Source organism: Palaemon carinicauda, chromosome 10 (assembly GCF_036898095.1).
Source record: "Palaemon carinicauda isolate YSFRI2023 chromosome 10, ASM3689809v2, whole genome shotgun sequence".
In the NCBI taxonomy this organism is placed as follows: domain Eukaryota; kingdom Metazoa; phylum Arthropoda; class Malacostraca; order Decapoda; family Palaemonidae; genus Palaemon; species Palaemon carinicauda.
The window spans coordinates 116,228,727-116,256,226 of NC_090734.1; the positions used below are offsets into that span (position 1 = coordinate 116,228,727).

Genomic DNA, 27,500 nt, shown 5'->3' on the forward strand with positions numbered 1-27,500 from the left:
GTAATTTCCTTCTTTCCTTTCCTCGCTGGGCTATTTTCCCTGTTGGAGCCCTCGAGCATAAGCATTCTGCTTTTCCAACTTGGGTTGTGGATTAGCAAGTAATAATAATAATAATAATAATAATAATAATAATAATAATAATAATAATAATAATAATACAAGATGTTCTTTTTCCACTAATAGATAAAGAAAATAATTTCACTGTTACTACAATATTGGAAATTATTCCTTTGTATCTTAGCTTTGACTGCACTTAAGCGTAAAACCCGAGACGAAACTAATCTGAAAATCCCACCTAAGTATCATTAATTCGTAACTGAACAGGAAAATGTTTTGCTGTGTTATTGTGAGTTATTTTGTTAAGTGCAACCTCATTCTCATTCTTGTATCTAAGGGGATGGGACCCTGATGATCTCATTTTAGCGAAAATATATTTTCGCGTTGCAGTTTTTGTCAACACTATGCCATTATTTTGCGTTGCAGTCGTTCTTATATATTCAATTAGCTCTTGCATATTATTGTTTACTGTTCTTAACAGTAATGTAACTGATACCATAAAAATTCTTGAGAATTCTGCCAATGTGCATAGGCCTCTTTGTTTAGTGAGCGAGTTCCCAAGTCTAAACGATATTGAATACCAACATTGCCAAAAATCTTTTTAGACATAACATCATAAAAGTAATATTCAGTAGTATATTAACACAACAAAATATAAATTTATATAATATATATAGTTTATACAAATATGCACGTCTTTGAAATCTGATAAAAATTAATAATATATATTATAAACAGCACGTACTGTTGGCACCTTCCCCAAACAGCTGATTTCGTGTGGTGGCTGAAGCGATGGCGAAGAGGAGAAGGGAACCCTCGGCGAACATGTGAACATCACAGGTAAAAAAACACTTATTTCTGTCCTCCTGTCAGTGCGAATATTGCGGCTTGTTTTTCCATCTGTGCCTCGGTCACTGAGAGACATGTTAATACCGTCGGCTAAGAAGAGTCTAGCCCCTATACAAATGTAAAGAGCGGATCTCTGGGTGTCTTCTGTGTATCTTTTGGGGGTCACAGGGTGCATGAGATTGGGCATATCCAGCGGGGTACACTGCGGATTGTAATAATAAATATGCTTCGCCATTGGCCGCTAGGGCAGAAGGACCTTTTTGCTTTTTAATCCGGTCAGAAACATAAGGATTGATTTTTGGGCGAGTTTTGACAGAGCGAAAATCATGAGCTGACACCGAGCCTGTCCAGTGTATAATCCCAAAGGCTTCTTAACTTTGCCGAGGTTAGTTCTGCCCCACCCTTCATTAACCACAAACACTAGGTTGTAGGATGGTGTACTTATGGATATGTGTTGAAGGATGTGTTAGGGATTATTGTTGAGGCCACAGTATTCTACTAGCCTTTGTTACCAAGGTGAGATTAACATCAGGATTTTTCAGAATCCACCTTCAAGCTGGTTCAGTGTGTTATGTCATGGGTATATTAGAGTTTGATGTAGCCGTTATGTGTATTCCCTACATAAATGTTATGTAGGGATGCCGGATTCTCCTCACTAGGTCATTTCTATGCTAGGTTAGCACATGCCAACTTTGGTTCTGGGAATTGCCACCAGCTCGTCAAGAGTTCTCCTTCATTTTGCTATCCAACCTCTCGACTTTTATTTCATAGTGCAACTTCGCTGTTTTTCCACTCAGTTGTATTGTCACTGAATGACTGGTAAATATATACTGTGTACATGCGATGGTCTGCATATTCTTAACTTCAGCCTCATATCCTCTCTCCTGACTTGCATAAGATTCCAAGTATCCACTTTTTATCACTAAGCCTCTACTTTTACGCATGGCTATCCTGTCTCCACCATCCTTACTAATCGCCATAGCTTCAGTCTTATCCATATTTACTTTCAAGCCACCCCTCTCCAAGGTCTCTTACTACTCTACAATCCTTCTCTAAGTCTTCCTCATTTTTAGGGGTAATCACCAAATCATCTGCATACATCAACTCCTCATTTCTGATGTCTCTCTTTTATATCCACGACCACCAGAAATAAGAACGGGCTTAATGCTAACCCCTGGTGTAATCCAACACAAACTTCAAAGGTCTCTTGTTTCCCCAGCTGCTGTTATTACTTTCGTCCTTGTTCTTTTGTACGTCATCTCTACCATTCTAACCAATTTCTCTGGGACTTTGCTCCTCAAGCACCAAAACATTACTTTTCTTTGTATTCTATCATAAACCTTCTCTAGACCTACGAAAGCACACAAGAGCTTCTGGTTTCCCTCTAGCCTTTTTTTCTTGTAGCTGTCTTGATATAAAGTCAATTCTTACTGCTGTTTCCCAATCTTTACAATCTCAATCAATCTCTCATCTAGTACCCTCTTGAAAACTTTCAAAAAATCCTCTTGGTTTAATTCTCCTGTAGTTTCCACATTCCATGACATCATTTTTTTCTTAAATATAATCATCAGACTCTTCCCAATCTTTAGACATTATTTTCTCATGAAGGGAGCCATTATTGTACAGTACTAATTAGACCCTGTACATTAAACATTTGAGGGTGTAACACTTACAATTCAAGGCAGTAGAGAAAAAGTTGAGTTATCATTTGGTATTCTATGAAATTAATTCAAGAAAATTCCGCAACTGCAACTTAAGGCGAGTGTCCGATTAGTTTTGTGAAGGGCATCTGTAGCATTGAGTGATTGTGTGCAATTATCAATACAGTATTGAATACTTTGGCCAAATAATGTCGTTCTATAAATAATTGTGAATATATTTTTAGAGATTAGAAGAAGAGGAGGAGATTTCTTTCAATTCATAATTATTGGTCAAGTTGTTGGTGATAATGCTTCATGTGAAAGGTTGATAGATGTTTCCAACTGAATGACAAAGTTAATGAATACAAGTATAGTGTCATAGACATAGGGCCATAGTGTCTTCCTTACAATAAAGCTTTGTCACATATTAGCCAAATAATATTAACAGGTGCTGTCCAAGGATTGTTATTACCTCCGCCAACGAAGTTGGGAGATAATTATGTTTTCGCCCGTTTGTCCGTGAACAATTTCCTGGCTACAATTTTACTCAGAGCAGTGAAACCTTCAGGTATTAATTATGTTGAGGCGTGGTAGCGATTCAATTTTGAAACTCCCAGGTCAAGTTTGACTGAATTAACTCTTAACTTTAACCCCAAGTTTGCACATGGTTGTCACACACATTTCAAATACACAAAGTCTGAATAGATTCTGGGAAAGGCAAGCTGGTTTTGAGAAATAAGCTGCCGTGGCAGAGGTCTGCACTTTTTTTTTTTTTTTTTTTTTTTTATAATAATAATAATAATATGTAAGAGTTAAAGATTTAAGATCTCATACTCCAGAGTTCTCAGGTATTCAGCTTGCTGTTGAGCAGTTTTCCATTTAAACAACTTTATCATAAGAAGAATCAAGTTGAGCATTTATTTTTGGCTCGAAGATATGAGGGATTCAGAGGTCCTAGAAGGACCTGGGCACTGTCTGTGCAATTCAGGTGGTACACCGTACATAGGCGTTATTCAGTGGGTCTCTGTAATTTCCCTTCGACTCAGACTCATAGCTCCACTAACTTTTTATTCTTAGACTTTTCCCTTATTCCCAACTTGCTTTCTTCCATTTTGTTGTCCATTCTCTCAACAATTTATTTCATAGGGTAATTACAGTTTGTTCCAACACGAATACTTACCTCGAACTACTTTCTATAGGAGTTGCTGGTAATCTCCTCTCTATCGACCAGAGTTTTGCGTATGTTACCCCCCACCCCGCTTTGTAAGTAGACCTACCCCCGGCATTCAGGAATGTGCCCCGAGGGTAGGATCAAGGTAGGTCTCTGCTTGGCTGGGTCAGCCTCATCATTAAGTTCTCTGGTCGCGTGGTGTTCACACCTCGCTCTCGTTCTCTGTCGATCCTTTGTGTGCGTTCTAGTGCCCCACGTGTTCCCAGCGTGGCAACTTGTGTTTTCCAGTGTGCTTTTCCCAAGTGTTCCTGTGCGTTCACCTTCCACCCGTGTGCTTACCCAGTGTTTTCATTGATTCCCTTAGTGCTTGTGTCGTGCGTTGTGTGCATTATGGAGCAAATCCGCCGTTGTCCTGGGCCTAGAGCCGGGAAATCGTGTGGAGCGTTCCTCTCCAAGCCGGAAGTGGATCCTCACTCCCTTTGTTCCTCCTGTAGGGGAAAGGTTTGCTCGTCAGCAGATACGTGCCCCGAGTGTGTAGACTGGAGCGATATCCAGTGGGTACGCTACGATACCAAAAAGATGAAATCAGCGAAACGTTCCCCCAGGAAAATTAGTGTTTCCTCGCCGATACCATCACCCAGTGAGCGGTCCGACGGGGCCTCGGTTTCACCGTCCCCTACACAGAGTAGGGGACGAGGTAAGTCTAGTGTTGTGGATGAACAAGGCGTCCTTTCCCAGGAGCCCAGTGTAAGTGCAGTGCCAATTGCGGGCCCCTCTAGGGCTAGTGAAGGACCCAGTAGTGCGTCCGGAGAGTCGGCCCTTGTGCTCGGGGGGCACGCTTCCTCTGATGACCCCTTGTGGGGTAGTAACGCGGTCTCGATATCACCGCCGCCCTCGTGGGCCTGTGCTTCTGGATCGTCGTTAGGGGGAGACAACCAGAGGAAAGTTAGACCTTCGGGTAACGATGCCTTCGGTTGGAGGCTCCCGAAGACGCCGGGTAGGTCTCCCCTAAGGATGGATGTGACCCTGGATCCCTGGCTCCCGGGCATGGAACGGTTTGAGTCGTTCCCAACCCTCCCCACGGAAGTCCCCGATGACTTCCTCCAGCCCTCGACCTCTGGCATTCAACGTCCGAAGAAGTCCCCCGCATTCCCCGCTACCAGCCGACACGCGGTGAACACAGTGTCGTCGGGCTCATCGGACGTCTATTCCTCGTCAGAGGAAGAGGTCAGGGTGAAACACCGCCGTCGGAGGGAGCAGTCCAGGAGCGAGCGTTCCCGTTCGAGGTTGTGTTCTCGGTACCCTGTATAGCAGAAAGCGCTCCTGCTCCCCAGGCCGTAAGTATAGGAGAAGTGGATCTCCCGGTGGCGCCTGGATCTACGTATCTTCGCGGGACTCAAAGGTGCTTTGTTCCCCAGACCGCCGGTCCAGTGAGCGATCTCCAAGGCTGCCGTCCTCTAAGCACAGCCTTGACCCTCGCGACCTGGCTCGCAGGAAAGACCTCTCTAGAAAGTCCTTGAGGCCTCCGGTTCACCCCGCCCAGCGGGGGGAAACGCGCTTCTTGTCAGGCAGCCGGGCCGAACCAGCCCAGCTGGTGCGGCCTTCGGGTCAGAAGGAACAGTTCCCGCTGTCGGGTCAGCCCACGGGAACCGCGTCCTCGGCACCCAGAGCCTTAGGACGTACGAGAGTCCCCGCTGAACCAGCGGTGCCTGCATTATCCCGAGCCCCTGGTGCGGACATAACCGCAGGTGAGGTCCAGTACCTCGGCAGGACGGCGCCCCTGGCCCCAAGGGCTAGGCGTCCAGTCGGCGGGCTCCCCCGCCCCAGGCCGAGACCTCGGCTGACGGAGGGGAGGGTTCTCCGACGGAGGACTCCGCCTATAGGAGAGTGGTTAGCCTTATCAGAAGGCACCACAAAATAGCAGAACCTGCGGCTACGGATGGAGATTCCTGGAGGTCAAGCCTTCTGAGGATCATGCAAACTCCCTCCCAACCTAAGACGTCCCTAGCACTCCCTCTAGCCCGAGATCTAGTTCTAGGGCAAGAGTATATCGACAAGGTAGTGGCTGGCAATGCCGAGGCCCCCAAAACCCAGAGTGCCTCGAAATTGCTCCAGGGCCTCAGAACCCAAGGAAAAGTCTATGTGCCAGCGGGACGTCGCCCAGGTCCCTGTAAAGTGGAGTCGGTCGTAGACATCCTGAGTCAAGGCGTCTCAGACGATAGAGCCTCTTCGGCCCCAGTCCGTTTTTCGCCAGCAGAAGCCTCCATGATGGAGGAAATGTCGCCAGACTTAGTGAACGTCTCCTCTTGGCTGGACTGGTGGGCTTCCACTTTGGTGGGTGTTCAAGCCTCCTTCGACCCCGAGGACCCTGACCAGCAAGGCCTACTGAGGGACCTCATTACCTCTGGGGGTAAAACCCTGAAGTTTCTGACTTATCAGTCTCTCGCTCTAACAGCTAACTGGGTTCTCCGTAAGGGAGACACTGCTAACAAAGGTGTCTCGGAAAGTACCAGACAGGGAGGCGCGAGCCATTCGCAGCCTACCCCTGTGGGGAGAGGCTCTGTTTCCTCTGAAGGAACTAGAGGCCATAATGGAGAAGGTCTCGAAAATGAAGGAGGCTAACGTTCCCAGACCGCCGACTTCTAGGAGACCGCCCTACAAGAGGTCCGTCTCGGATAGCTCCGCGACGCCCCAAGCCTCTTCCAGCACTACGAGGAGAGAGGCTCCCTCTTCCTCCTGGTCCACAACGCCTCAGCCCTCCCGCAGGGGAGCTCCAGCGCCCTCAAGCCCCTTCAGATCGGGTTACACCGCCTCTAGGAGAGGCAGATCAGGCCGCCCCTCTAGAAGAAGATAGAGTGGGAGGCCCCCTATCCCCGCCCAAGCCTCGGGTTGGGGGATGCCTCAGACAACATTGGCAAGCATGGAAGGCTCAAGGGGCAGAGCCTTGGACAGTGTCCGTACTAAAGGAGAGCTACAGACTTCCGTTCCTAATGGAACCACCCCCTCTTATTCCGGCCAACCGGACAGAATGGCTAGCTCCCAAAGACCCGTTAAAGAGGACCGCCCTTCAAGAGGAGGTATCCTCCATGTTAGAGAAGGGCGCCATGGAAGAAGTTCTTCTCCCAGGGCCAGGTTTCTACAGTCGCCTGTTCCTGGTGGAGAAAGCGACGGGGGGGTGGAGACCGGTTATAGATCTGTCAGCTCTCAACAAGTTCGTCAAGAAGACGGACTTCAAAATGGACACTCCGAAGTCAGTCCTGCTGTCCTTGAGGGAGAAAGATTTTATGATGACCGTCGACCTCAAGGACGCATACTTCCAAATTCCGATCCACCCCTCGAGTCGGAAGTTCCTCCGGGTGAAATGGGGTTCCCAGATCCTGCAATTCAGGACTCTTTGCTTCGGTCTGTCAACAGCGCCCCAGGTGTTCACGAGAGTCTTCACAACTGTCTTAGTGTGGGCTCACGAACGAGGCATCCGCCTTATCAGATACCTGGACGACTGGTTGCTCCTTTTCGCCTCAAAGGTCCTCTTGGAAGAACAAGGGAGAAGTCTCCTCCAGTTTTGCAGAGATCTGGGGATTGTAATCAACCCGAAGAAATCAAATCTATCCCCGTCCAACAGAATGAACTACTTGGGGATGACATTAGACACCATTCGGGGAAAAGTTTTCCCTTCGGAGGACAGGATAAGGAACCTCAGGCACATCATTCAGCCGTTCCTGTCAGAACACCCCAGGAGAGCGAAAGACTGGCAGAGGCTGATAGGCCACCTGGTCTCATTGGAGAAACTAGTTCCCCAGGGGAGGGTAAGGCTCAGATCCATCCAATGGAATCTCAAGAACCTCTGGTGCCAGACGGACTAACAACAAGTGCTAATTCCAGTCCTTCCAAACACGAGACCCTCCCTGGAATGGTGGCACTGCCAGTCGAACTCCCTCAAGGGGATGCCCTTCGGGACCGGCCCTCCCGAGTTACTTCTGTTCACAGACGCCTCCAGCCAGGGATGGGGAGCCCATCTCCTCGACGAAACGGCACGAGGTACCTGGTTGGAAGGGGAGAAGCAACTCCACATCAATGTCCTGGAGTTGAAGGCAGTCCAGAAGGCGTGCCTACACTTCGCAAGTCTGCTAAAAGGAAACACCGTGGCGTTGATGTGCGACAACGCCACGGTAGTAGCATACATAAAGAAACAGGGAGGCTTGAAATCGAGAGAGTTGTGCGATCTCACCATAGAGATTCTAAATTGGGCAGAAGAAAATCACGTGGTGTTGTTAGCAAGGTTCATTCCCGGGAAGAAAAACGTTCTGGCCGACGGCCTCAGCAGAATGGTCCCTTCTCCCAGAAGTAGTCAGGCTCATCATTCAACGCTGGGGTTCCCCGGTGATGGACCTCTTTGCAACAAAACTCAACGCCCAACTCCCAGTCTATTGCTCCCCTGTACCTGACCCGAAAGCAGCCTTAGAAGACGCCTTTCAGCACAAGTGGGACGATCTGGATGTGTACGCTTTTCCCCCTTTCACGTTGATAAGACAAGTGCTCAACAGAGTAAGGACCGCCCGAAACCTAAAGATGACTTTGGTAGCGCCCTGGTGGCCGGAGAGAGAGTGGTTCGCGGATCTAAAAGACCTAGCGAGTCAACCGCCGTGGCCTCTGCCCGCCAGGTCAGACCTTCTGCACCAGCCTCACTTTCTCAGGCTCCACGACAACCCACTCTCCCTACGTCTTCACGCCTGGAGACTATCGAGCGGCTCCTGAAGAAGGAAGGATATTCTTCCTCCACGGCTAACCTCCACGGCTAAGAGAATGTCTCTATACCTGAGAAAGTCGTCAGCAGCGGTATACCAGGCAAAATGGGCCTCCTTCACAAAGTGGTGCTCTGAGAGGCACATTAGACCTCTTAAGGCCTCTGTCCCAGACATAGCAGATTTTCTGGTGTTTCTTAGGGACAAGGTAGGAATGTCAATTCCAGCCATAAAAGGAGTTCGAGCCGCCTTAGGCCAAGTCTTCCTCCTGAAGGGCATCGACCTGGGGGCCTCGAGACACATAGCGATGCTTGTCAAGAGTTTCGAGCTGTCTTGCCCCCCACAGGCGAGTAGGGTGCCCCAGTGGGACTTAGCCAAGGTCCTGAAGATGCTCTGTCGTCCCCCCTTTGAACCCTTGAAGGATATCGTAGACAAAGATCTCACCCTCAAGGCAGTCTTCTTGCTGGCCTTGGCGTCCGCTAAGAGAGTGGGAGAGATCCATGGTCTGTCTTACGACGTTTCCCATTCAAAGGGGTGGAAAGAAGTATCCTTCAAGTTCGTGCCTTCCTTTGTGGCCAAGACTCAGAACCCAGCAGTCTGGGACCCGAAGTTTGAGGGTTTCTCAATTCCTGCCATCCCTAAGATAGGCAATGCAGAAGACTTGAAATTATGCCCGGTGCGAACAATTAGGAAATACCTGGAAAGGACAGCGCATCTCCGACCAGGCATCAAGAGCCTCTTCGTTTCCACAGGTATTAATAAGAAACAAGTTTCCAAAAACACCATTTCCTTCTGGTTGAGACAAGTTATCGCCAGAACCTACAAGGAAGATGGCATGGCAGTGCCAGGCACTCCCCGGCCTCATGACATCAGGGGCCTGAGCACCTCCTTAGCCTTTGAGAAAAACATGGCAGTGGGGCAGATCCTGCGAGCAGGTACTTGGTCGAACCAGTCAACCTTTACTGCCCACTACCTCGAGGACTACTCAAGAAAATCCTTGGACGGGTTCTCCATTGGAACAGTCATCTCCGCCCTCCAAGCAGTGTAACGGTAAAAACCCCAGGCGCGTTCAAGACTAGCGACCGGTAGGCACAAGTGCGGTTTCCTACCTCCTACCCAGTTGCTTACTTGCCTCTTCGGGGAATACCGACTGTTCCCATAAGATAACACATTCTTCACGACTACGCTCCTGGAAGGAACGTCAAAAGAAGTTTTTCAAAGGGTGAGTACCTAGACACTAACGTGAATTTTTGTGTAGTTACCCTCGCTTCCGCTTTCTAGTAGGTCCCGTTATCCATAGGCCTCTTGGCCTCCACGGCCCAGGTCAGGGGGTCAGAATAGCACTCCCGCCTCCTAAAGTGTAAGTCTCCTATAGAAAGTAGTTCGAGGTAAGTATTCGTGTTGGAACAAATCAAAAATTTTAAGTAATTTTTATTTTTCCTAACATACTTACCGAGAACTACTTTCGGGTAATGGCCCTCCCTTCCTTCCCCGAGTGCCTCTCTTCCCTTGCTAGCATTGTGCTAATTCAATAGAACTTAATGATGAGGCTGACCCAGCCAAGCAGCGACCTACCTTGATCCTACCCTCGGGGCACATTCCTGAATGCCGGGGGTAGGTCTACTTAGAAAGCGGGGTGGGGGGTTACATACGCAAAACTCTAGTCGATAGAGAGGAGATTACCAGTAACTCCTATAGAAAATAGTTCTCAGTAAGTATGTTAGGAAAAATAAAAATTACTTAAAATTTTTTATTTTCCTCCAAGTTGTAATTCTACTTTTAGTGGTCTACCAGCCATGGCATCATGCCGTATGACTCAAATTCTATACGACAAATACTAGAAGGACCCTGCGTTGAATAGCTCAAGTCTAGCTGGGCTGAAAAAGATTAGATGGACAATATATGATGACTCCCATAGCTCATAATTTGTATCCAGTAACAGTAATGCAAATCTATTATTATTACTATCCAAGCTACAACCCTAATTGGAAAAGCAAGATGCTATAAGCCCAGGGGCTCCAATAGGGAAAAATAGCCCAGTGAGGAAAGGAAATAAGGAAATAAATAACTGAAGAGAACAAATTAACAATAAATCATTCTAAAAAAAAGTAATGTCAAAAGAGATATGTCATATATAAACTATTAACGTCAAAAACAAATATGTCATATATAAACAATAAAAAGACTCATGTCCGCCTGGTCAACAAAAAAGCATTTGCTCCAACTTTGAACTTTTGAAGTTCTACTGATTCAACAACCCGATTAGGAAGATCATTCCACAACTGGTAACAGCTGGAATAAAACTTCTAGAGTACTGCGTAGTATTGAGTCTTATGATGGAGAAGGCCTGGCTATTAGAATTAACTGCCTGCCTAGTATTACGAACAGGATAGAATTGTCCAGGGAGATCTGAATGTAAAGGATGGTCAGAGTTATGAAAAATCTTATGCAACATGCATAATGAACTAATTGAACGACGGTGCAAAAGATTAATATCTAGATCAGGAATAAGAAATTTAATAGACCGTAAGTTTCTGTCCAACAAATTAAGATGAGAATCAGCAGCTGAAGACCAGACAGGAGAACAATACTCAAAACAAGGTAGAATAAAAGAATTAAAACACTTCTTCAGAATAGATTGATCACCGAATATCTTAAAAGACTTTCTCAATAAGCCAATTTTTTGGGCAATTGAAGAAGACACAGACCTTATATGTTTCTCAAAAGTAAATTTGCTGTCGAGAATCACACCTAAAATTTTGAAAGAGTCATACAAATTCAAAGAAACATTATCTATACTGAGATCCGGATGTTGAGGAGCCACCGTCCTTGACCTACTTACAATCATACTTTGAGTTTTGTTAGGATTCAACTTCATACCCCATAATTTGCACCATGCACTAATTTTAGCTAAATCTCTATTAAGGGATTCACCAACCCCAGATCTACATTCAGGGGATGGAATTGATGCAAAGAGAGTAGCATCATCTGCATATGCAACAAGCTTATTTTCTAGGCCAAACCACATGTCATGTGTATATAGTATGAAAAGTAATGGGCCAAGAACACTACCCTGTGGAACACTGGATATCACATTCCTATACTCACTATGGTGCCCATCAACAACAACTCTTTGAGATCTACTACTTAAAAAATCAATAATAATGCTAAGAAACGACCCACCCACTCCCAACTGTTTCAGTTTGAAAACAAGGGCCTCATGATTAACACGGTCAAAGGCAGCACTAAAATCAAGGCCAATCATACGAACTGCCCTTCTTAATAAGGACTAGCTCTCCCCATGAGAAGGGGACAAGCCTCTAGATAACAAGATGATGTAATGCCGGTCTGTCTTTCAATTTACTTAGGGGTCAGTCTGTCAGTAAAAACATTTGCATGTTGTAGGTCTTAGAGATTGTTGATTTTTAAACCACTCCTAGATGTCTGTCATGAATCTAACAAGTGATTATTTCATATATTGCTATGTGATCTCTGGTGGCCATATTGGAACTAGTGATTTTTCCATATACGCACAGTATTATGTGATGTCTATTGGTCATGGTGATTCCCGAGGATTGATCTTTGTAGTGTCCCTGTGACCTCAAACATTTATTGTTAACGTGAATGGTGGTGTGGTTTGCTTACTGTCTGTTTTGCCTAGAAACCATCAGTATTTCTTTTGTCATAAAATGTACATTCATGGCCTCAGTTACAGATTAGGGGATGAGCTGGACGGTAATGCCTTGGCAAATAACTTCATCACGAGGCATGATTGTTTATCCTGACAAGTATTCTGTAGTTGACATTCCAACTGAATAACAGAATGATTTATGCTTCTTGAGTCCATTCTGTTGTACATTCAAGAATGGTGCTATGGTTGACAAAGCAGTAGGGAATTGATGTTGATTACTGGACAAAATTTACTGAATTGGTTAATGTATTGTTGATGTTCAACACATGCTCGATCTGTGGGCTGAGCACTCGACACGAGTTATGGAAAAACTGTACAGTATTTGAAGTGGACCTAGGGTGCACCAGGAGAGTCTGTGACACAAACTTGGTTACTATTGAACTCTTAATTAGCCAAAATTATAGTGTGTTAGCTTTACTCAGAGAGGGTGAGAAACAGGGTTTCCCTCATGTAATGGATTAGATTGTTGTGAACAACCTCTTTTAGGAGTTAAACCTTGATTGTTCCAACACGGTTACTTACCTAGAACTACCTTCTTAGGAGTTACTGGTTAACTCTACCTAACCGACCAGCTTTTTGTATAGTTTACCCCCCATTTTCCGTTTTCTACGGGATCAACCTCTGGCAGTGTGGTACGTGCCCTGAGGCGACCCGGGGTCGGGCAGCGTGCTAGCTCAGGTCAAATCGCCAGTAAGTTTCTGGTCGCAACGCGATAAACATCTCGCCGCGCGCTCTCTTACCTTGTGCGACCCTTTGTGTCCCCCGATCCTTTGTGCTTACCGCGTGTTACCCACGTGTTTCAATTTCACTTTCCCGTTACATCCTTGTGTCTCTTGGTGTGTTAGCTTTGTGTTATGGAGCATCCTCGTCGTTGCCATGGGCCTGTGGCTGGGAAGTCTTGCGGGGCTTTCCTTTCCAAGCCTCAGGTTGATCCCCACTCCTTGTGCTCCACGTGTAGGGGGAAAGCGTGTTCCCCTACCTCTACGGGCCCGGAGTGTGCTAATTGGACTGAGATCCAGTGGGTGCTCTTCGGGACGAAGAAGAAGAAGGCAGCTAAGAAGTTGCCTAAGGACTCCAGCACTTCTTCGCCTGTGGGTTCGCCAGACGCCTCAGCAGACCGTAGCGCCCGTCCTTCTTCCCCTACCCAGCGTAGGGGACGAGGTAAGTCCGTTGCGGGGAAGAGGCCCATTGCCCTTCCCCAAGAGTCTGATATTCCTGTGGGGGAAGTGTCCAGTGTGGGGCCTGAGTGTAGTGCGGAAGTGTGGGTAGGAGGCGAGGGCCTGGTGCCCGCAGGTCAGGGCCTGGTGCCCGCAGGTCCCTTCGCCTCGGAAGATCCTATGTGGGGTAGGCCGAGTGCCAATACTTCCCCTGCCTCGTGGCGTGTTTCAGGTGCGTCAACCGCCGGGGGAGACACGGAAAAAGGTAGTTCGTCGTCTTCGGACCCCGCCACGTGGGTGGCCCCTAGGACTCCCTTCAGGTCTCCCGTTAGAGGAGAAGAGGATGTGGAACAATGGCTCTGTAAAGGGCTCGCGCGGTCCCCTCCGGCTCCCTCGGCTACGCTACCTCTCGTGTTTCTGCAACCGCCCACACCTGAGAAATGACGTGATTTTCCCCCCGCAGTCTTGGACGTGTCGGCCGGTCGGAGAGCTCCGTCCTCGTCGTCATCATCGGAATCTTTGTCTTCTTCGTCAACAGAGGACGAAGACAGGAACCTTAGCAAGAGGAAGAGGGAGAAATCCCGCAAGATGTAAAGTCTTGTTCCCGCTCGAGGCATGGTAGGAAACGGTCGAAGTCCTCTAAAAAGAAAGCGAAGAGGAGTAAGTCAAAGGACTGGGTGAATGTCACAGTGCCCCGGAGCGAGCTGTTTAGGTTTTCCACAGCCGCGGCCGCTTCAGGGTGGCTCCCTAGAGCCTCGCCTTCTTTATGTCACCCTCCTATCTCCTCCTTCGGACCAGCCGCCCGGCATGAGGGTTCGAACCGGGACCCTCGTGTAGTGTTTAACCCGACGGTAGCCTCCGCCCCTTCTTCCCTTAGGAAGGATATAAGGAGTATGAAGGAAGGCTTAGCGTCTGCCACGGGCACCTTGGAGGCCTTCCTTAAGCACCAAGGGCGCCCATCGGTCCGCATGGATCCCCCATCCACGGAGCCGCCTGTGGAACAAGGTACTCCCATGACGGATGCCTTCGTCCCAACAGGGCAGCCCATACCACTGGCAGGCTCGTCGGGCGTACCCCCGTACGGAGGAACTGGTGACGGAAGACCTGGTGGAAGGAGGGGAGTGCTTGACTGACGACATCTCCTCCTCCGCTATGGCATCATGCAGAATGGTTTCTAGGCCTTCTGCAACTTGTGACAGTCTTTCCAAGAGAGAACTCCACGACATGATCTACTCAGACAACCACATGCCAACATATTCCACAAAGTCATAGCTTCGCTACAACTAATGCCTGGAGACTATCCGGCATCTCCTCTCTCGGAGAGAATTTTCACAACAAATTACGAGTAGGATGTCTGCGGAAATCATCAGCAGCAGTCTACCAGGCTAAGTGGAAAGTCTTCTGTGGTTGGTGTCGTGGAAGGGGTCTCTCTCCTTTGGATGCCAGTATTCCAGCAATAACGGAGTTCCTCATATTTGCGTGAAGAAATGTGCCTTTAAGTCTCGGCGGTAAAAGGCTATTGCTCAGCCTTAAGCCTCGCCCTTAGACTGAACGGAATGGACATTTCCTCATCTCTAGAACTTTCTTTACTCATACGGATTTACGAACTTACCTGTCCTCAGTCTGAAGTGAGACCTCCCCCGTGGAACGTGGTTCGAGTCCTCAGGTCTCTGAAGAGACGACCCTATGAACCATTACGCCAGGCAACAGATCGCCACCTGGCTTGGAAGACTGTTCCTACTAGCTTTGGCTTTGGCCAAGCAAGTCTGTGAACTTCATGGTCTCTCATACGACATTCCCCATTCAAGGGGATGAGGAGTGATAATGTTCGGCGTCATCCCTTAGTTTGTTGCCAAGACTCAGAATCCGGGAGTGGCGGATCTCCGATTCGACTCTTTCCGGATTTCAAGTCTCCACTCCGTAACAGATAACCCTGAACATCTCTTACTCTGCCCAGTGAGGAGTTTGAGGCTGTATCTCAAGAGAACAGCTGCAGCCCGTGTGTGCGCCTGCACTTTTCGTCATCACAGGGAGGAACAAGATGTGGGTCACCAGGAACACCATCTCTGCTTGGATTCGCAAGGTCATAAACCATGCCCTGAATCCGGGCCCCCCTCCTTCACGTCGCGCCAGAGCTCATAATGTCGGGCGTAGCTTCGTCCCCGCCCTTCAAGAGAAATTTCTCATTGACGCAGGTTCTACAGGCTGAGGTGTGGAAATGTCAGAATACGTTCACAGCCCACTACCCTCAAGACGTGAACCATAAGAGGCTCGATACGTTCTCTGTCGGCCCTTTGGTAGCTGCACAACAGCTGTTATAATACCTCAAGCTCCTTATTGGACAAGTAGCAGAAGGTTGAAGGCACTGTTACCTGGTTTTAGTCTGCGTGAATGAAAAGGTTTGACTGGCCCTTATTCTTTTCTTCATCCTCCCCTCTCTTGGGGAAAGCAGCATCCTGGGTTCTTTGCACAAGCTGACCACAAACCACTGCAGATAAACCATGCTTCCATGTGTACCTAGTATTAAATTAATATTGTTGCGTCCCCATACCCTGGCGAGGTGGTACAGTGTTGGGAAAGTCTTGGTTACAATGGTTTTTCCTACAAAGACTCAGAATAACTTGTACCTGGACAGTCACATTACTAAATATATCAACACACGGCTTGCGTAGGCCGCAGTCCTTGCGTACCAATGTTTAGCGATGTACAGGGACTCCTTATTTTTGGTACTAACCTATTTAAAATAAGGAGCCCCCAGATAGCCAATAAGCCAAATTGGCAGGGACGTCCACCCTCCTAATGGGTGAGTAAGCCAGATTGGTAGGGACGTCCACCCTCCTAATGGGTGAGTAAGCCAGATTGGCAGGGACTTCCACCCTCCTAATGGGTGAGTAAGCCAGATTGGCAGGGACGTCCACCCTCCTAATGGGTGAGTAAGCCAGATTGGCAGGGACGTCCACCCTCCTAATGGGTGAGTAAGCCAGATTGGCAGGGACGTCCACCCTCCAAATGGGTGAGTAAGCCAGATTGGCAGGGACGTCCACCCTCCTAATGGGTGAGTAAGCCAGATTGGCAGGGACGTCCACCCTCCTAATGGGTGAGTAAGCCAGATTGGCAGGGACGTCCACCCTCCTAATGGGTGAGTAAGCCAGATTGGCAGGGACGTCCACCCTCCTAATGGGTGAGTAAGCCAGATTGGCAGGGACGTCCACCCTCCAAATGGGTGAGTAAGCCAGATTGGCAGGGACGTCCACCCTCCAAATGGGTGAGTAAGCCAGATTGGCAGGGACGTCCACCCTCCTAATGGGTGAGTAAGCCAGATTGGCAGGGACGTCCACCCTCCTAATGGGTGAGTAAGCCAGATTGGCAGGGACATCCACCCTCCTAATGGTGAGTCGTCCCTAATAAATAGCGTAGGTTTGTATTCCGGTTACAGATCAAATGACAAATTCGTAGGTAATTTGTATTTTTACCTAACGATACAAGCCTTTAGCTAGTTATACAAACTTACCCACCAGCCCTATCCCCCTTGAAGTGCTACCTCAAAGCATTGTGAGCTAAATCACAGGTGTGAGTGGGAGCAGTAGCAAAATGCCCCCCTACACCCTCTAACAAGTGAAATGGGTAGTTAACCCTTGCTAAATTTTGATGGCATGTCCTTTCTTTTTTGCCAAAAGTAATACCCCTAATAATAGCTAAAGGTTTGTATCGTTAGGAAAAATATAAATTATCTCTGAATTTGTCCTTTTTAGTGTGGAATTTTAATTAATTGAAGCAAAATATTAACTGTATAAGCTTTAAATATTTTTCCTAAATTTATGGCCCAACATGATTCTAAATTCTGAACTGTAATACTGACTAGTGTTTAATAAGTCATTGTAATTTCATCCAAGCTCTTTATATTGTTCTTGTTATTAATGATTCTATACACAGTGCAGTATATTAGATCATGGGTAAGAAAAATTAATAGTTCTGTACTGCGAGGTAGTACAGCATAGTATATTCATCAGTGTTTTAAATTTTATTCAGTGTTGGTTTCTGCAATATGTGTGGTAATTAAAGATAGCCAGATCACAAAATTTTGATAATGTTTTGAAAATAATAGTCGCCCTTGCACAAAAAGCAAGAATCCGCAAATACTTGCTCCACTAGGGTGGGTTCTTTTAACCTAACAACTCGCTGCTCATTACCTATGCACAGTCGAATAAAACACCAAGTACAGTACTGCCGAATATTGTTTTTTCTTGGTTTATATCAGAAAAGTATTGTATTAATGATTGAACGCATTTCAGTAAGTGTACTGTACATCTGCACACTTGTACTTTGTACTGTACACGGTAAGGCTAAGGCACAGTACAGTACTAGTCATCGTGATATTTATAACATAACACTGTTGTTCCTATCTAGTATAACGCTCACTGATACTGTAGTGTGTGTTGCTGTAATACACTATAGGTATATTACTATCTTCCACTGTCTTGGGTTAAAGTTCTCTTGGTTGAGGGTACACTCTGGCATGCTATTCTATCTTGTTTCTCTTCCAGTTGTTTTTTGTAGTTTTTTATAGTTTATATATGAAAGATCCAATTTAATGTTGTTGCTGTTCTCAAAATATTTTGCCCGTTCATTACTTCTCTTGTAGTGTGTTTCCTTGATTCCTTTCATCACTGGGCTATTGTTCCCTTTTGGAGCCCTTTGTCTTGTAGAATCCTGCTCTTCCTACTAGGGTTGTAGCTTAGCTTGTAATAATAGTAAAAATGATAATTCAATACAACTTGATTACCTAAGGTAACACTCCTTCTGTACTGTAAGTGTTCCCTGTTTTCAGCATGACAACATGCACCGTTTGACAAAGGAATGACACATCTACAATACATTACCCAGTAAATATATGCACAGTACTGGAATATCTACTATTACAACTAAATCGGTTTTTTACATCAAAATGGGATTCTGCTCAAAAGGATGCACACGCTTGGAGAGATGATGCAAGACTAAGGCCTAGTGAGTGAGATGGGGTGTTGTTATTTGAAGAGGGAAATTGTGCAAAGGAGCACAGTCAGTTTGAAATTCTCTGGGTGCAAAAGTATTTTTCACGAACCCACGAATGTCATTTTTTATTTTTTTTAAGTTTTTATAGTACAATTCTCTGTGTTGCGAACGAGCAAAGAATGAACCCGCGAAAGGTGAGGGCCGGCTAATAGTAATAATGGTGTAATAATCAAAGTTACCATTTTAACAGTTTCTGTTTGTTTTTACAGTAATCATGGAAGAGGTACGAGACAGGGATGTGGGTGATGTGTTAGGGTTGCTGGAGAGCCCCCAAGAAGAAGTCGTCCAGGAAGTCCGATCAATTCTGAAGGACACCCTTGCTACCACACGTGAGGGATGGCTCATCACAGGCTTGCTAGAGTATTTTTTTGTATCAAACAGGTGAGTTTAAGTGTCTGTTTATTAAGAGTGAGAAGCAGCTCAAGAATTCAAATCTAGCTTTTCTGATTTTTACTTAAAACTAAAAGATACATGTTACTAGTTCATGAACAGTAATACTCCTGTAGGGAATATTAGTGCTGTCATTGTGTAGCTTTGTATTATACTGACATTTCCACTTCCTTCCATCATGCTGCCTAACCTCTCTCAAGTTTTACTTCAATGTGCAGCAGCAGGGTATTATTATTGTTAATTTTGTTCCCACGCAAGTACAAATCTTCGTCCTTTAAATAGATATCAGCTAAGCTGTATTACACAACACTTAACTTTTATAACATGTAATCATGTGGCTGGGAGCGGCGAAGCCCCACCCCCTTCTTGCTCTCCGAGTAGCCACTTTGATTTTAACCGTCGGTGGGTTCTTCCACTGGCTGGAGTATTTTGGTTGTTTAAGGAGGTCTGTAGTTATGCATACTTGTCCTGGAGTGTCGGGATGATGCTGCGGCACCTTCATTGATGCAATGGAGAAGGGCTCTATCTGTTGTGCCCTGCCGGTAGAGTATATTCCTGTAGTCAGGAACTTCCATGTGACAAGTGTTGAGAGAGGTCCCCGCCCCCGTGGATTGCGTATAGTAGGAGGAGAAAGACGAGGTCCAAAAAGGATTTTTCGCCTTTGAGATCATCTTGAAAGTTGAAGAAATCCCAACTTCTGCTGATCCCCGACACGCCTCCTTCCGACCCTTCCCACCCTTCCCCATCCATACAGAGAAGAGTGGTGACCCTTTGACTTTGGGACAAGTCTCGAGGCCAGGAGTCTTCGTCTGGTCTTCATGTTGACAATGCTCTTCAGTCAATTTGGGCCTCCTTTCCTTTCTACTGCACGTTATCCCTGCCAAGGAGTTGGTGGGGGCACTTGCTTTAAGGTAATCACAGGAGAAATATTCTGCTCCAGCACTGGACTCCTTTGCCCTGTCGCCTTCGAAAGCAGAGAGGAGAGTCTCCTCAGCCAATGCCTCTCGAAGATACCTACTGTCACACCAGTCTGTGTCTTCTCGTGAGACCAGTGGAGGAAAATGCTTAGTGTTATCATGCCTCCCGTGTGCCCTCCCTCTAGGATGCACACTCTTCTCACTCGGATCCTTGTGACACTTCCAGATGTGATCATGATGCGTAAGCACCTGAGTGCACTAGTACTTCTGGGCGTGCACATGGAGTAACTCCCCTGTCTCCACCAAACAACCCCTCCCTCCTCTCCTGAGTCTGTGATGGTAGCAATAGCAAGTGCTAAACCCGCACCACGTCACATGACTGTCACATGCTCTGCCTGTTAGGGTTTGTGCAGGTGGGTTACTGCCAGGGCTTATCACGCCTTCTTCCCACCAAGCTATAGCCCCTCTCATTCTCGATCGTCTCTAAGGAGAGTGGAGCGTGAAATGTATGTCTCTTGACCCCTCCCTACACCGACCAGGTACGGTGTCGGAGAGGGAAGAATTTTAAATATAAAACTTCCCCGCTGGTTATATAAAGAGCTGAAGTCCCCTGACGCCCTGGCAGAAATTCAAATTCTCGCGCTATCGAAGATACGGCAGGTGTACACCCGCACCCTAGCGGTAGCTCAGGTGGAACAATACACCAACTTCAGTTCTTCTTCTGCCCGCCTAGCTGGCTGTTATATTGAAGTTCGCTCTCGTGGTTTTACTCTTTTGGGAAGTTGTTTGGTTATGTACAACGTTCTTTTCTGAGTTTAAGCTATCGTTAATTGTTTTCTCTTTATTCTAATCTTGAAATCTTTTTGTTTGAGGTTATCTTTATTAATATTTCCCTTATTTTTTGCTCGTCGGTCTTTCACGTAACCATTCAAAATGGCCGACTCCTCCCCTGCTTTACGTAGGTGTGTTAGTGAAGGGTGTCGTACTCGACTTCCTAAAGGATCTATTGATCCTCATAATATTTGTGTGAAATGTAGGGGTAAATTTTGTTCATTTGATGATAGATGTAATGAGTGTCTTTCTTTAACGGATGATGATTTTGTAACATACGAACGTTATGTTAGGAGACTAGAGAGGGATAGGGTTAGGCGTAGTTCTTCACGATCTGTGGATAGAGCCTTACCTAATGTTAATGTTCCTAATCCTATTCCTTCCCCCGTGGTGGTAGATCAGGAACCTACTATGAAAGACATGTTTACCGCTATTTTGACTCTTGGTGAGAAAGTTGAGTCCTTAGCGGCAGATAGAAATACGATTTTTTCTGAGTTAAAGGTACTGAAAAACCGTGATTCTGTCGGAACTGTGGAAAGTGTTTCGGTGTCTGAAGTTAGTGTACCGAAAAGTCGTGAATCTCTCGGTAATGTGAAAAGGGATTTTGACGAAGGAAAAATCTATTTCTGGGGAGAGGCCTGTGACTGCCGGTGAAAAGGGTCCTTCTTACACTTTTCTAATATAAATCTTCCAAATATACTAGAGAAAGATAAAAGCATGGAATGCAGAGGTTACAACCCTCGCGCGAGTACCTTGTTGGTGTCGTATATTTAACAAGGGCGTGTGTAAACCACTATTCACAGGCTGTCTTCTGCACGATCTTGTCGTTCACCTAGCCTAAGACCTCTTTCGAGCTCTCGAACCCATGGGAGAAGTAATGTCGAACGGCTTAAGGGAACGAGAAGCGTCATCAATCGTGCAGACGTCCTCTCGAACGTTCCTGTTGCCGTAACTCAGGCCGTTCACCCTAATCGTAGGAAAGGTGAGGTTCATGCGTTATCCCCATCTTCCGATGAAGGGTCGGAGAGTGAGATCTGGCATCGCGCGTCAAGACCGCTTAAACGGACGCATGAAGTTTCTCAGCGTCGGGAATCGCCTGTGCGTCCAGGATGTAGTTCGTGGGCCTCACCGGAACGTTTCCGTTCTCCCATCGCTTGCACTCCGGCTAAGCGTCCAGATCACCGTGTTCGTGTTGATAAGATTCCTTCCGATTCAGACCTTGTTACGATTCATGCTCCCCCTCTTCCTTCAGATTGGCTTTCTTCTCCCGAAATACGTGGTGACGTTGGAACGAATATTCCTTTAAGGAGTTCTGTAGATCCTAAATGGTCTATGCTTGTGACTATAAAAGAACAACTCTCGTCGTTGATGGATTCTTTTCAACCAGGTGTTGGCAGTATGTCTGGGCGTCAGGCGTCAGACCAGTTATCGCACAGGCGTTCGATGGTCTCTGGTGCTGACGAGTTATCGCTTAGGCAGTCTCCCATTCATAGTGTTCAACACCAGGTTGATTTTGATGAGTCACATCAGAGAAGTTTGGTTGACCGATTTTCGTCTTCTGGTCGTGAGGAAGAACATCGGCGTCGACAAGTGGACGCGACGCGTCAACGTTTTGAAGTAGTGGATCGCCCGGGTCAACAACTAGTGGAAGCTTCACGTCAAAACATCGATTCTCAGCGTCAACATCTTGACAGCTTTGATCGTTCGCGTCAACAGTTTTCGGACTCTGCGCGTCCACTCAGCGATCTTCGGCAATTGCCTTCTGAGTCCAAGCGTCAATCTGGTCAACAGCAGTCGGACTCTAAGCGGTCTCGGCAGTTGTTAGTTGACGAAGAACGTCTACCCTTCCATGTTTCACGTCAATCTACTTCGACCTCTCCCCGTCAGTTGGATGCAGATATTGGCTTTGACAGGCAATCTCATCCAGACTTTGTTCCTTCAGTTCAGGCTGCAGCAGTTGCTGCACTGCCAGAAGACGAACTTGAGGAAAATTCGGATGTGGACGAGCCTATTGAGGAAGTTTCTGAGAATGAGGAAGAGAAGCATTATCAACATGCTGTTGATCTTCGTAAGTTTATGTTGATTCTTACTGGAATTTTTCCGGATCAGTTTACTCCTGTGGCCCCTCGTTCTCCGCCTTCCGAGTTCATCTTAGGTAAAGCAACCAAAGTTCCAGTTTATACCAAGATGGTTCTTTCTCGGTCCTCTAAACGGGCCTTGAAATTAATGGGTTCCTGATTGGACTCTAAGAAATCTTTTGGCAAGACGGCCTTTGCCTTTCCACCCGCTAGGTTGGCTTCTAAATCTAGTGTGTGGTACGAGACTGGTGAAGTGTTGGGCTAGAGTTTTCCTTCGTCTGCCCAAGGGGATTTCTCAAGTTTAGTGGATGCGTCTCGTCGTCTTGCCTTAAGGAAAACGAAGATTTGGTGGTCTATTCCAGAGTTAGATCATTTGCTTAAGGGTCTTTTCAGGGCCTTCGAGGTGTTTAATTTCTTAGACTGGGCTCTGGGAGCTTTGAGTAAGAGGGTCTCAGATATGACGGACACATACACTAGTGGATTGGTTCATTTGATGTCCTGCTTGGACAAAGGTGTGAGGGATGGCTCCAACGAGCTAGCTGCCTTGTTCACGGCTGGAATCCTCAAGAAAAGGGCCACGATGTGCTCTTTTCTCTCTGCAGGAGTGTCTCCCTACTAGAAAACGGGCCTTCTTTTCGCTCCTTTGGCTAATAACTCATTTCCGCAAGAGTTGGTAGGCAAAGTGGCCACTGCTCTCACGCAGAAGGCCACGCATGACTTAGTAACCAATACGACAAGAAAAGTTTTGCCTTCGACGTTTTCTTCTCGTAAGCCTAAGGAATCCTCTTCTGGTTTTCGACCTTCTCAGTCCTTTCGTGGGAAATCCTCTGGAAGGGGCTCTTTCAAACCAGAAGGAAGGAAACCTAGAGGCAGAGGGGGCAAGTCCGGCCGAGGTAAAGTCTGACTGCCCTTTCCTTCAGACAGCAGTGGGTGCCAGGTTGACTCACTTCTGGGAGGCTTGGGAGAGGAATGGAGCGGACCCCTGGTCCGTCCAAGTGTTAAAGGAGGGTTACAAGATCCCCTTCCTGGCAAATCCTCCTTTAGTCACAGATCCGGTGGATCTTTCGCCCAAATACAGAGAGGGTCCGAAGAAGCAAGCCATGCGTCTTCAGACGTCTCTTTTATTAGAGAAGCAAGCAATAAGAGGAAGTGCAGGATGTAACTTCTCCGGGGTTTTACAACCGCCTTTTCTTAGTACCCAAGAGTTCGGGGGAGTGGAGACCGGTTATGGACGTAAGTGTGCTAAATGGTTACGTCCAAAATTCGACGTTCACTATGGAGACTCAGAAGACAGTTCTGGCGGCTGTGAGGAAGGACGATTGGATGGTCTCTATAGATCTTCAGGACGCCTATTTCCACCTTCCAATTCATCCCAGCTGCAGATGTTATCTGAGGTTCATGGACGGAAACAAGGTCTTCCAGTTCAGGGCTCTTTGTTTCGGACTCTGCACAGCTCCTCTATTGTTTACGAAGATCATTCTGAATGTGGCAAGCATGCTGCATTCGAGGGGAATCAGAGCCTCTGTATCTGGACGATTGGCTGATAAGAGCCTCCTCAGTCGATTGTTGTTTGAAGGACCTCAAAATGACTTTGGATCTCTCCAGAGAACTGGGCCTCCTGGTGAGCTTGAAAAAATCGCAACTGACTCCATCCCAGGAGATTCTTTATTTGGGGATGGAGATTCACAGTCGGAGTTTTCGGGCTTTTCCGTCGTCGGTGAGAATTCAGGCAGCCCTCCTAAAAGTCCAAACTTTCCTGAAGAGAGAACTTTGCTCCGTAAGAGGTTGGATGAGCCTTCTGGGGACTCTCTCATCATTAGAGAAGTTCGTGACCCTGGGGAGGTTGCACTTGCGTCCTCTTCAGTTTCATCTCAATCGCCATTGGAAGAAAGGGGACAACCTTGACAGGGATTGCATTCCCATCTCGGTTTCCATCAAGTCTCATCTTCAATGGTGGTACGAGCCCAGACTGAAAGAAGGCTTGTCTTTACTTCAGAAGAGCCCAGACCTCGTGTTGTGTTCCGACGTCTCCAACTCGGGGTGGGGAGCCACTCTAGAGAAGAAGGAGCTTTCGGGGACTTGGACTGTGGAGCAAACATCTCTCCACATCAATCAAAAGGAGTTTTTGGCTATTCATCTGGCTCTCATAGGCTTCGAGAGGCAGATCAGGGGCAAAGTGGTCCAAATCAATGCGGACAGCACGACAGCTCTGGCCTATATTGTGAAACAAGGCGGGACCCACTCTTGGTCTCTGTACGAGATTGCAAGACATCTTCTCATTTGGGCAGAGGAAAGGAAGGTGACTCTTTTGACTCGATTCATCCAGGGGGTCAACAATGTGAGCGCAGACAGACTCAGCAGGGAAGGTCAGGTTCTCTCCACAGAGTGGATTTTACACCCAGACGTCTGCAAGAGTCTGTGGCGGTTATGGGGTCGTCTTCTCGTGGATCTCTTTGCCACCGCAAAGACAAAAAGGCTGGAGTGTTACTGCTCTCCGGTTCCGGATCCCGAACCCTTGCACATAGACGCCTTTCTAATGAACTGGTCTCACATGGAGGTTTATGCTTTCCCTCCATTCAAGATTCTTTACAAAGTGATTCAGAAGTTCATTTCCCACGAAGAGACCAGAATGACACTGATAGCTCCGTTCTGGCCGTCAAGGAGCTGGTTTCCAGAGGTACTGGAATGGATGGTAGATTTCCCGAGAAGCCTTCCCATAAGACCCGATCTTCTCAGACAACCTCACTTGGCCCGAAATCATCAAAACCTCCGAGCTCTACGTCTGACTGCCTTCAGACTATCGAAAAACTCGCTAGAACTAGAGGATTTTCGAAGAAGGCAGCCAAGGCAATTGCGAGGGCAAGGAGATCTTCAACCATCAAGGTGTATCAGTCCAAGTGGGAGTTATTCAGAGAGTGGTGTAGGACTAACGCGATTTCCTCTTCCAGTACCTCTCTAACCCAGATAGCAGATTTTTTCTAAGACCTTAAATTTAAACATAACTTCTCGTCATCTACTATTAAAGGTTACAGGAGTATGTTGGCAATGGTTTTTAGACACAGGAACTTAGACCTTTCTAATAATAAGGATCTACAAGATTTGCTTAGGTCTTTTGATACAACCAAGAAGATTCAAACAGCTCCCCTTGCCTGGAATTTGGATGTTGTCCTTAAATTTCTCATTAGTGACAGATTTGAGCCTTTACACTCTGCTTCATTTAAGGATTTAACCTTGAAAACTCTGTTTCTGGTTAGCCTTGCCACTGCTAAAAGAGTTAGTGAGGTACACGCTTTAAGCAGGAACATTGGTTTTCGGAATGGGAAAGCCATTTGTTCTTTGCAACTGGGGTTTCTGGCCAAGAATGAAAACCCTACTCGGCCATGGCCCAAATCCTTCGAGATTTCTAACCTTTCTGATTTGGCTGGAGATGAATTAGAAAGGGTACTCTGTCCAGTTAGAGCGTTACGACTTTATGTGAACAGGACTAAGAATCTGAGGGGTAACTCAGACGCTCTGTGGTGTGCAGTTCGGAAACCCTCGATGCCCATGTCTAAGAATGCCTTGTCTTTTTTCATTAGATTGTTGATTTGAGAAGCTCATGCTCAATGTGATGAGTCTGATCAGAGGCTTCTCAAAGTAAAGACACATGAAGTCAGAGCGGTAGCGACTTCAGTGGCCTTTAAACAGAACCGTTCTCTGCAAAGTCTGATGGATACGACCTTTTGGAGAAGTAAGTCTGTTTTTGCATCCCATTATTTGAGAAATGTTCAGACTCGCTATGAGGACTGTTTTACGTTGGGTCCTTTTGTAGCGGCAAATGCGATAGTAGGTGAATGATCTACCACTACGTTCCCTTTTTCCTAATACCCCTTTTCTATCTCTTGGAACTCGTTTGTTATGGTTGTTTGTGGAGATTGGTCGTCAGTCTTCCGCAATCTTTGATTTTGTTAGGTGGTCAATTTGTTCCTGGAGTGCACCCGGAACAAGGGTATTAGTTGAGGTCCTGTCATGTTATAGGTGGTCGTACCGTTTGACAGCTCCTAGAGATTTTCAGCCCGAGTGGATCACTGGATCTCTTAAGGATAGCGGACGAAATGAGGCAGAGTATCATTGCTGTCAGCTTTCTTATCAGGTGAGAACTGCTTAAGTTTGTTGTATGTAACCCTTAAGTGAATTTTCAATATGTAGCTGTCTCTGACCCGCCACCAATGGGTGTCAATCAGCTCTTTATATAACCAGCGGGTAAGTTTTATATTTAAAAATGATATTTTCATAATAAAATAAATTTTTGAATATACTTACCCGCTGGTTATATAAATTTAACACCCACCCTCCTCCCCTCTAGAGACTACCTGTGTTATTGCTATGAGGCATGGAAGAACTGGAGTTGGTGTGTTGTTCCACCTGAGCTACCGCTAGGGTGCGGGTGTACACCTGCCGTATCTTCGATAGCGCGAGAATTTGAATTTCTGCCAGGGCGTCAGGGGACTTCAGCTCTTTATATAACCAGCGGGCAAGTATATTCAAAAATTTATTTTATTATGAAAATATCATTTTGCCTCTAATCAGGGTTCTATGGCTCAGACGCTTCTGATGGTGCCTTTCCTCAGCAAGCTGGACATAAGGCCCTTGATATCAAAAGGATGGGTCAAAATCCACATTTCTTCAGGTGTTGGCTTGTATGGGTCGATTCAGTGGTCTCTGGGAGGGCCCTTACTCTCCTCTTATGGGCATAAAGCAGCTATTGACAGGCCGTGCCATTCACCTAGGGGCACCAAACCTTGGTTCGAACTTCTTTGGTCAATTCTAGCCACAAGCCCTAGAAAAGGTAGACTTGCAGGTCTCTGATAAGAATTCTTTAAGGGCAGGGAGATCCTTAAGTTGATTCCTCCAGTTTTTTTTCATGGCAGAAGAAATATAACCTC

General features: G+C 46.6%; 1 protein-coding gene across 3 annotated transcripts in view; it reads left to right on the forward strand.

Moving 5' to 3' along the window:
• The first annotated feature begins 775 nt into the window (after positions 1-775).
• LOC137648691 (hamartin-like) overlaps positions 776-27,500 on the forward strand; it is a 45,156-nt gene continuing 18,431 nt past the window's right edge. Inside the window, exons 1-2 of one of the 3 annotated variants that reach the window (XM_068381717.1) lie at positions 776-897; positions 18,569-18,740. In XM_068381717.1, the coding sequence (XP_068237818.1) occupies positions 18,574-18,740 (167 nt within the window). In that variant the 5' untranslated portion in view covers positions 776-897; positions 18,569-18,573. Of the gene's footprint in view, positions 898-1,147; positions 1,292-18,155; positions 18,312-18,568; positions 18,741-27,500 lie in introns of those variants that run through there. The other 2 variants (XM_068381719.1, XM_068381718.1) reach the window with 2 other exon arrangements.